Source organism: Manis pentadactyla, chromosome 7, assembly GCF_030020395.1.
Source record: "Manis pentadactyla isolate mManPen7 chromosome 7, mManPen7.hap1, whole genome shotgun sequence".
Taxonomy (NCBI): domain Eukaryota; kingdom Metazoa; phylum Chordata; class Mammalia; order Pholidota; family Manidae; genus Manis; species Manis pentadactyla.
This window is the reverse complement of record NC_080025.1, coordinates 134163559-134174047: the sequence shown is the minus strand read 5'-3', so window position 1 is coordinate 134174047 and position 10489 is coordinate 134163559. Positions and strand designations below refer to the sequence as shown.

At 45.3% G+C, this 10489-nt stretch overlaps 1 protein-coding gene across 10 annotated transcripts in view; it reads left to right on the top strand.

Annotated features, from left to right (window-relative positions):
- The first annotated feature begins 4347 nt into the window (after positions 1-4347).
- DGKI (diacylglycerol kinase iota) overlaps positions 4348-10489 on the top strand; it is a 395960-nt gene continuing 389818 nt past the window's right edge. For 3 of the 10 annotated variants that reach the window (XM_036905523.2, XM_057504795.1, XM_057504794.1), the window contains exon 1: positions 4355-4935. In XM_036905523.2, the coding sequence (XP_036761418.2) occupies positions 4532-4935 (404 nt within the window). In that variant the 5' untranslated portion in view covers positions 4355-4531. Of the gene's footprint in view, positions 4936-10489 lie in introns of all 10 variants that reach the window. The other 7 variants (XR_008998562.1, XM_057504799.1, XM_057504796.1 and 4 more) reach the window with 7 other exon arrangements.

The window sequence follows — 10489 nt, the reverse complement described above, 5'->3', positions numbered from 1 at the left end:
ACACACCCTTTAAATTTATTTTCCCTCTCTCTCTGCCTTCTGTTTTCCCTTCATAAAGTGCTAGGATTACAATTCCCCATAAAGCCTTGTTTTTTAACTTTGCTTCAGGTTCTGTTTTCTAAGGAACTCATGCAAAAACAAATGCCGTGCAAAAATTCTGGGGCAGAGCCACAGTTTCTGAACTGTGCACACAGGTCTCTGCAATGAATTCACAGGGGCATTAAATGATATTTAAAATTTTTGAATGAAACATAATGATATTCAACATTTGTTAGACACCATGCAAACTACTGTCTCAAGGTGGTTGACAATTTCAGCACTGGGTCATGCTATATTCTTTCAATGCCATCATTATCTTGGCAAAGCTGAGTTTTTAGTGGTTGCTCTAATAAAAAACACCACCATGTGAAAATCAATGAGGAACAGGAAATGAGGGTGGTGGTGTCTATGTGATTCGAAGGTGCGAGAAGTTGTTCTGGGCCCATTACTATCCCATTGACAAATAACTGTGGCTAAGTAAGAATGAAATACAAGCATTATTTTTTCCTTTCAATTTATGTGTTTTATTTTTTTAAACAGCTGCTAAAGTTGTTAAGACATAAATGCTTATTAAATTGTTAGCATTTAACTACCTAATTAACATAATGTAAGGTTCTTCTTTTAGCCTAGAGGTGCTAGGCGAAATTATTACCAAGACCCTGGAGTGTTCTGTGAATTGAGAAAGTTTGGGAACCTCCGAGGTAGAGCACTTCAGGCAGCAAAAGTAGCAGGTGTGAAAGTTGAGAGGCTGGAATAAGCTTGCGCACATGAGCTCGACTCTGGAAACTTCCTTTTCTTTTTTAGTGACCATATTTTCAAAAGCTCTATTATCCTTAGGTTGGTCTATAAATAACTGAGATCCTAAATGTGTGAGTATAGTTCATGTTTGTTACTTGCTTTAAAGAAAAACATGATTCTGTGTTATTTCTTGAAAATTCTTGATCACTACATACATTAAAAAATGCTAGATATGTTCTCTTTATTATTGGTCTTGCAGTCTTGTTTAAACTCTCAAAAGATTTCTTTTTTAACACTTCACGCTTGAAGACTTTTTGATAAGGCTTAGAATTTAGGAGACTCAAATTTGGTATTTAAGACTGAGATACCTGTTTTAGAATGAACAGTAATTAATATCAGAAAGATGAGGTAAGAAGCCCATGGACTGGGGCATGGCTTTGGGTTCAGTGATGGAGACAGAGTCCAGGGCAGGTCTGAGCTGGGAAGTAGTATGTTTCAGCATTCCAAGAAAACCTTATTTTCTTATTACATAGTTATATTACTCAAAATCAAGATGCATTTCTAAACCTGAACATCAGTTTCCTTTTCCTGTGATTGAAATGCTTTTGACCCATTTCCAAGGATTTCACTTTTCAGAGTCAATGTAACTAAGTTGAATGAATAATTACAAGGTTGCTTAGTGACCATTGAAAAACAAAATGGAAAATACATTGTTTAAAAGGATAACTGGCATTTTAAGTAATTTTGCAGAAGGCCACTTCACAACAAGAATTCATTTGTCTTATGCTGGAATTATTTGTTATTCTTTCTTCCTCTGTCTTAAATTTGGGTATATGTTCAACGGCCTTTTTCTTTTTTTACCCTGTTTTCCTTCGTTTAGCGGACCATCTTTATTGATACACTCTTTAGACATGAAAATATATCCCTGATTGGTCTAGCTAGCTTTCCTGTTAGCCTGGGAGACATTCTGTCCCTTCTTGGTATGTACTGATTTAAACAGACAAAAACTCAAGATTCTAGCTATGTTCACTCAACTCAGCCTGTCCTTGTTTTCTTATGTATCTTTCCTGAAATGTATCTATAGCTAATCCTTCTTTTCCTGTAAATAGTAGCATACTAAATACTCTGAACCTTGTTTTTCTTTTTTAGGTAACATATTTTTTAAGTTGTTTTCTATTATATGCACCAATTTGCCTTATTCCTCATTAGTGGCTGCAGAGAATTCCATTGTTTGTAAGAATAGTAATTAATTGGTCCTATGTTAACAAACATTTAAGTAGTGTCAGTCTTAAATTTTTGGCGTACACTGACAATGATATCAGAGGGGAAATTCCTAGAAGTGTGATTGCTAGGTTAATTAGGTTGTGCATTTCAAGTATTGGAGATACTGCCAAACCATACCAACAATTTGACAAGTTCTTTCTTTTTGTATCCCCTCACCAATACCATTTATTATCAAGCTGTTTAAAATGTGGCATCTTATTATAGTTTAAAACTGAATTTCTTTTATAATGAGTGACTGAGCATATGTTTATGGGTTCAAAAACATTTTTCTTTCTAAGTCAATAAACACTTAATGATGGTCTACAATATTCACAGTTGTTCTGCTAAGCACTGGAGATATGGTGATAAACAACATGGAGCCTCCACAGACAGACAAGTGACTAAATGTTACAGTGGTCGAAGTTTAGTATAATGGTGCTACATTCATGCATGTACACTTGGTCTCAATGGAGGCTTCTAGAGAGGAGAGACATGCAAAGTACATTCTAATGGTGGTATAATAGCTAGGTGGACATTAGGGATGGGGATGGGAGGAACATGGAAACGGAGACAGTGGACCCATGCCTGCAAAGATGGGAGCAGAGAGAACAGAGAGTGTCTAGGACTTGTAAATAGTTCAATTCAGAGTGGCACTGTCAGGACAGTATGAAGGGGAAGTGGGCAGGGTTGGCATACCATGCACTAATGTAACCTTGAAATTCAGTTAAAGGGTTACTTGAACTTTGCCCTAAAGACATATGACACAATTAAAAGATCTTTAGGTTGAAGATAACATATTAGAAATGTCTTGGGGGGTTGAGCTGGAGAATTGACTTGAGAAAGTATGGAGAGAAGTTAGAAAGTTGTCCAGTAATTTAACTGCCATTCCCTTGGTCTTAGCAATACACTGGATATTGGTGGATCTCATTTAACATTACTGTTGAAGCATCTAATAATTCTCGCAGTCCCCTCTGAAGTTAGGGCACACTGCACAGGGGTGAAGAGCAATGCCCTATAACCAGACAGCCTGAGGGTGATTGCTGGTTCTGCCAATTTCTAGTTGCATGGCTCCAGCAATGAGGAAGTTACTCACATTTGAGCTGTGAAAATGTAGAGATGGGTGTGTGAAGTGCTTAGTACAGCACTTGCCATATAAAGATGAGGGCTTAATAACCACTAACTGTTTTTATTATTATTACCTTTCCTCACTTTGGTGTGGAAATGCCCTGCCCTTGGGCTTATAATGTGCATAGAAAGAGAATGGCAGAATGTGGGATTTGGGAGAAGTTTGAGGTATCTTGTTCAATCTAATTCTGTTCAGGAGAAAGTAAAGGGAAAGCAATCCTGTTTGGGATTGCACAGGACTGACCTGAAATTCCTCAGTGGTCTGGTTCTTTCACCTCACCTACATGTACATACGTATTTTGGTTACTGCACTTAGCCTGAAGCATGGATGTTCCTCGTGTTTGTTGAAAGCAGTGATTTCTTGGGTGGACACCCCTACTTTTAAAAACAATCTGCTTTACATGCTTTGTAGCACATCATTCAAACCCCTTACAGCTTTTGATAATCTTAGGAACAAAAAGAAGGGGTGAGGTGGGCAGTTAAATCGGCAGAGGCAGCTTGGGTCGTTCCAGCAGCGGGGTCCGAAGTGATGCAAAGCCCCTCCTCGCCTCCTTGCTGGGACGGGGCTCCAGCACCCGGCGCTCCCGTCCTCGCTTCTGCCTCCGGGATTTTCTCAGCCTTTCACTTCCCTGAGGGCCCTGTGATCCCATTCAGTCGAATTCACAGCTGTTTCGGGAGAAGCTGCTCTGTGTTAAGGAAGAGCCTGGGCAGGGGGAATTCGGGGATGAAGGAATCCCAGCCTTCGCCCTGACAGAGCAGGTAGGCGCTTCGCCCCTGTCTTAAAGTTGACCTCCCCCTTTCCCCTTAATTTCCACCGTGCACGAAATCTCCGCTAGGTTGGCCCTGACCATGCTTCTCCATCCCCCAAAGGTTTCCCGCGTCGGCTCTAGCGCTGCCTAACCCGACAGCGGTGCTGGGGAGAATGCTGCCGGGGGCATCGGACATCGGGCGGCTGGAGCGGAGGTGGGCGCTACCCCTGCCCCGCGGACCGCCGGGGCAGGGCACCCCGCGCGTGCTGCTCCCAGCCTCCGCGTGCCCTGACCAGGAGGCGGCACGCTCTCCTGAGTTCCGCGGTCGCGCTCTCCTCTCCTGGAGCCTGCGTTCGCGCCCCGCGCCCCGCGCCCCGCGCCTGGCGGCTCCTCCTCCCCTCCCCTCCGACCCCGCTCCGGCAGCCCGACGCCCCAGCGCAGAGTTCAGGTTCGGCTCCGGCTAGAGCTCCCGATTTAGGAAAAGGCCAGCGGGGCTGGAGGGCGCGGGTGTGCAGGCGGGAGGGAGAGGAGGCGGAGGGAGGTGGCCCCTGATTGGTCGGGGAGGGGGAGTGGAGGCACGGAGTTTCCCACAATGCCCCGGTGCGGTGCAGCCGCGGATGGATGCTGCGGGAAGGGGCTGCCATTTGCTGCCCCTGCCAGCGGCGCGCGGACCTGCTCGCTCTCCTGCAGCGGCGGCCGCCGCCTGCGCCGCCAGCCGGCCCGGCCTCTGCAGCGGCGCCGCCTCTGCTGCCCGCGCGGTCGCCATGAACCTCAGCTCCTCGGCGGGCGAGGAGAAGGGGGCGACGGGCGGCGGCGGCGGCGGCGGCGGCGGCGGAAGCGGCGCCGGGAGCGGCTGCCTGGGCGCCGAGGGCGGCGCGGACCCGCGGGGCGCGGGGGCAGCGGCGGCGGCGGCGGGGGCCGCTGCCCTGGAGGAGCCCGCGGGCGCGGGCGCGAGGGAGAAGGACGAGGCGCTGGAGGAGAAGCTGAGGAACTTAACTTTCCGGAAGCAGGTCTCTTACAGGTAGGCGCGGAGCCCGGCGGCCGGGGGGCAGGTGCCGCCGGCGGCGGAGACCCGCCCGGGCAACTCGGGGGAGTGCAGGGCGCCGGCGCCCGCGCTCCCTCCGCTCTGCCCACTCCCCCTGGGGGATCTGAGTTCTTCCCTTCTCATCCCAGCGTCTGGGCTGGCGGGAAGCTACGTGCGCCTGGCATCCCCCGGAAAAGGAGAGAGGACCGGGTGCCTGAGGTCAGAACAACGACTGTGTGTGTGTGTGTGTGTGTTGCAGACTCAGATAGGGATGCCCAGTTTTCTTGACAGAAGCCCTCAAAGTTGTCCCCAAGTCGATGTCATCCACAACAACTCCCCCTACCTTCCATATTTCACTGGATGAATCTTTGGCGTAAACTTGGTAGCAGAGATCACCCAACAGGCAGAAAAGGGCAAAATTGCACCGAAGAGAAATCCTTAAAAGAGTTGCACCTGCACCAGGATCCATTAAGGAGGGGTCCGTGTGGTAGTAAGTCTGTAGATACGCAACTCGCAACTCCTCACTGGGGCGCACGCCCACGTGCTCTCCGCCTCTCTCCCTCTCTTCTGGGTCTGCCCGGAAGGACGACGTGCGGAGCCCGTTGGCAAGCTAAGGGTGAGGGCGACGGTGGGACCATGCTTGCCCCTGAGGATGGATGTATTTGTGCAATAAAGATAGTGTGGGATAAACGGCCGCCAAGTTATGATAAAGGATTACCCCAAATTGTGTCAGGATCCAAAAATGAGAAATGAAGATTCACTAGGTTCTCTGCCCCCACACCTCACCATCCCTAGGAAAGTATAAAGATATTGAGATGTTTGGGAGTTTGGCGGGCTACTCTTATTGCTTGTTAGTTTTAAAAACCAAGGTGATAAATAAGCATAGAATTAGAAAAATTTGCACCTGCTTTGGGGTATTTCTTGAAAAGGGTGAGTAGAAGCATTCTTGTGACCCTACTCCTTCTGAGTTGGCAGTCCTTTCCAGAAACCTATATAAAGTATAAAGCCTGTCACACCATGTGCTGTTATGTAAGCAAAAGCAGATGACAGAGGTGTGTGGGTTTGTGAGGGTGTGTGTTGTATTTATGAGGATGTGTGTGAGTCATTGGGATCCCCGTAGGCATTGCCTGGACTGGAGGCCCCAGTCACTAGGGCATGTGCTCTGGGTGTCTAAGTGTTGGCTTCCGATGACTCTGAATCGGTCTTCCTGGTGCGGTTGCTTTCCTACATCTCTGCTCCGTGCATCTCGGTTCACTCTGCACTGAGGGAGTTTCCTACCTGACTTGCGCGTTTAGTTACTCACAGAGATCAGGACCAAATGGATCTCTCTTTTTATATTTTTGGTTTCTAAAAATAGGTAGACAGTAGAGAGTGGGGTAGCTCTAGGGAGGTATGCTAGGACACAGGCAGTTCTACTTCCTAGTTATGACGACCTGTCCGGCCCTTAGGGGAGCAGGGACAACATTCAGCCTAATTTAGGAACTGAGTTGGTGCGTGGGGGTTGATTATGTGGAGCACATTGTGGGTCTGGGCTCCTGGGCTGAGAAACTCTCCTGTGCCATTGGTATTCATCACCCTCCCGTGGGTAGGGCTGCAAAGCCAGAGTTTGCAAGGGAAATCCTTTCAGCTTGCCTCTTGGCAGGGGTGGTCCTCTGAGTGTCTCTCCTGGAAATGGATAATGTGTGGGGTCATGGCTTTCTGGATAATGTGTAGGGGGGGTCTCATCATGCTCTCACTCGAGTGTGTAAGTGTGCACACACAAACGAAGCCATGGACCCAGTCACAGCATTTTTCTGTAGAGGAACAATAATACTGTGTCTACTTTCCAATCCATAGAGGCAGATCCTACTTTGTGAACATCAGTTCCTTTTAAATAAAGCCTTAGAGTCTCCTACTCAGTGAGCCACCTGCATCTGCAGCACCTCACGTGGTTGGTTTACCCCAGACTCACAAAATCAAACCCTCTGTGGGTGAGAATTTTTGCAGGTTCCTCAGGCAATGCTTAAGCACACTAATATCTGAGGATTACGGCCCTGTTTTTTTCCCCAAAGGCGTTGATCTTTAGTTCATAAACTGTGCCAGCCAAGCAAGGGCAGGCAGTCCCAAAGTCAGAGGAAAGACAGTGAAAGGGTAGGTGATTTTATCCGGCATATATTTGTTCTGAGTAACCTGGAGAGTGTCTCCCTTTTGATGGTTATTATTATGGTTTCTAGCGTCATGGTGAATGGCCTACCCACTTGCCAGGGCAGCCATTCACGCTGGACTCGGTGGTAGCTGGGCTGACCATTTAGCTGGTGGGTTAACGAATGGATTGTAAGGAAAGAGCAGCTTTTGCCTTAGTGAGGACCACACCACCTCACTTATGTGGGGGGTTAGGGGGGCAGGTAAGGACAGCACCTGGTGGGAGTATTATAATGCGGAGGGGTCAGGAAGTCCTCACAGGATGGAGTCTAAGCGAGATTGTTTGGTGAGAGTGTAAGTATGGCTGCTTGTGTAAGGGGATCATCTGAGGTGGGGAAGAGGAGATTTGTAGGTAGGTCAAAAAATATCTTTTGAAGAACATGGGTATTTGTGGAGTGACACTTGAAAGGAAAGAAGAAGGGGGCTTTGGGAGAAAGTGTGCGTGTGCGTGTGTGTAGGGGGGTCTCATCTGCTCCTCTGGTTGCTAAGGAACATATAAGCTAGATTTTAAAAATAAGTGAGGAGTGGGTGGGCATATGCAGTGACTCCTGTCTTTTTAGGAACTAGAGCCCTTTACAAAAAGCCTTTAAATAACCATTTCTGGAGGCAGATTATTCATTTTGCTTGACTTATACTTTGTTAAGTAAAATAAACTCCTTTTTATACCTCTAGATTTCCCCTCATTATCTTTCCTTTCTTGGCTTTTTTTGGGAACCATTTTCCCATGAGAAATTTTCCTTTATTTCAGATTCTGCTCCCCTAGAGCAAATAGTCTCTGTGGATTGTAAAGCTGAAGGTTTTAGAAGGCAGTGCAAGAGAGCTGGTACTTTTCTCTTAAAATTACTACTTCCTTTTTCTTTGCAAATTATGGTGCTGCAACAGATACGTGTGTGCCAATGACTATATTATATGTAGGAAATTTTTTTTTTTAAATCTCTGTAAGAATTCCCACTTAAGTCAGTAAAATAAAAAAAAATTTTAGAAACACACAAGGAAGAGGAAAGAGAAGGTAGCTGATGTTTGTCTTCTGTGTACCAGGCACTGTACTAGTAGAACAAGTATTACTGTGTATTCCATCTTACTTACTCTCATGACAGTCCTATGATATGACTATGGTTATTTCTAATGTATAGAAAATAAACCTTGGGTATAGAATTTGGGGCAGAGGCAGAATTTAAACCCAGATCTAACTTGAAAGGACATTCTCTTTAGACTGTATCATACTGCCCTAAACATGCCTTTCAATTTTGAACTCTCTCCATGTGTGCGTGTTTGCATGTATGTGTGCAGTGTAAGCTCTCCTCTCATGTAGTAAACATGTCATTGTGTACTACATGTGTCATTATATATTATCTCTTACATACTTTATTCTTTGGACCGTGTCCCCCCTTTGGCTATATAATTTTAAGGAATTCCTTTACTAGTTCAGAAATAAAATTGAATATATATTTATGATCATCAGAAGCTATACTGGTTTTATTTCTGAGAACAAAACCACCTACATGACACCTGCCATCTTTATGAAGATACCTATGTGAGAGATTTATATGCCTTGGAATAAAAAATTACACAGGTGTTGTGTAGGTGATCCTAGATCCAGTGAAGAGCTGGCCTGTGTGTACCTCCCTGAGCAGCAGAGAATAAATGATGACGTGTGATTTGCTTGTAAGAGGCCTGGGCAGTTATAATCACTTAGGACATGTTGAAGCCCATACTTCTGTTTCTCTACTTTTAAACCAGGGTGGTAATACCAGATCCTCCTTAAAGGGAGTTTGGTATGAGATAGAAGGAGCAATAAGGAGTAGTAAACTTTTTAGGTTAGGCAACTGGGTAAAAAAGTATGCCATTCTTTATAGGTTGATGATAAGAACATAGTATTTCCATTTTGTGTTTTGTCCTGCGAAACAAGATTATGTGATTATAAGAAGATGATTGAGATGTTGAAAGCCAAATAGGATAGCAGGGGCATCGTTTTGCCTTGCATGGGTATCAACAGTGTATGGAGGGCAGTTTTCTTCTCTGGAATATCAGAATGCAGCATCCTCCTTGGTAAATCAATTTTATTTATTTTATATTTTTGTCTCTGCTTTGCACATTTGTTCTATATTTAGAGTCTTTAGGATAAGATGAAAACCTTGGCTCTAATTTCATGTTTCCTTCCTCAGTATACTTAGGACCTGGCTAAGTGTAGACTTCCTCAATCAGGACACGCACACCAAGATCGCACTTGAACCGCTGTCCAGGGCACTTGGTCTGCTGTAATTGAGCTTTCAGAGGCTTGCCTTTTGCATGGTAGCATGACAGCATTGGGTTCCGGGGCACCAGGGGGTGGAGACATTACTGGGAGCCTTGCTGGCGTTCATTTCTGCTGTGGCAACTACAGCATTGCCTCATAGGGTCAAATTAAATTAGGCTAGAGCTAGCTCTTTGGAACATTTCACTTTTCTAATCCGAGAAAATGAGGACTCCTGGTGAGGGCCCAGGCTGGCTGCACCTTCCGTGTCCTTCTTGGCTGGGATCTGGGATACATATCCCTGGTGCAACCCTGAGGTGTCCTTTAAGTGGGCTCAGAGATACTCACTCTGGGAGACTAGAGCATCTGGCTACATGTTGGTCCCTGACATCTGCTTTCTTACATGAGTTTGCATTGGTAACACTAATCCTAATTATTTTTTCTGAGCTCTTATAATTGTAGCTTTAGGACAGTGGTTACTGCCAATTAATGGTGATTTATGAGCTTTTCTTATGGTGGATAGCTGAGGAAGGAAAGTAAGGAGAGAAGCAAAATCAAAGCTGTTAGTTTTTTTTTCTTTTCCTTTGAAATTTAATTTGCTCTAGTTAACTATGAAAACGGACTAATTTTAGATTGTTTGAATTGGCTGGAACTGTTTGAACTGGTTGGAACATTATACCTCTTGCAAGGCATAGCGAGCCAATGCAGTGGAGAAGATGAAAGAAAGTAAAACGCCAAGTTATGTCTATTTGCACACAAAGCTCCTGTAATTCATCTCTGGCTTGTTCCCTAGGCAAACTCCTCCTTAGGGCTGAGCTCAAAGGTGTCCACTTTCTGTGATGGGGGTAGGTCTTCCTCTGTCCTCACATGGTATGTTCAATAGCTGTGTTAGGACTGAATTGTAAGTTTCTGTTCAGAGAATTAGACTAGGTTTTGAACCTGGAACTTTCTCGCTGACCTTGGGCATGTTATATAACCCCTTTAAGGCATACTCATCTCTAAATGGGGTACTAGTTAATACCTACCTTAGAGGTTTGTTCTGAGGTTTAAATGAGTTACTTTATGCAAAGGACTCAGTGCAGTGTCTTGCAGAGTTAACTTTTTAAATTATTATTATTCCCTAAGTTGTGAGCTCCT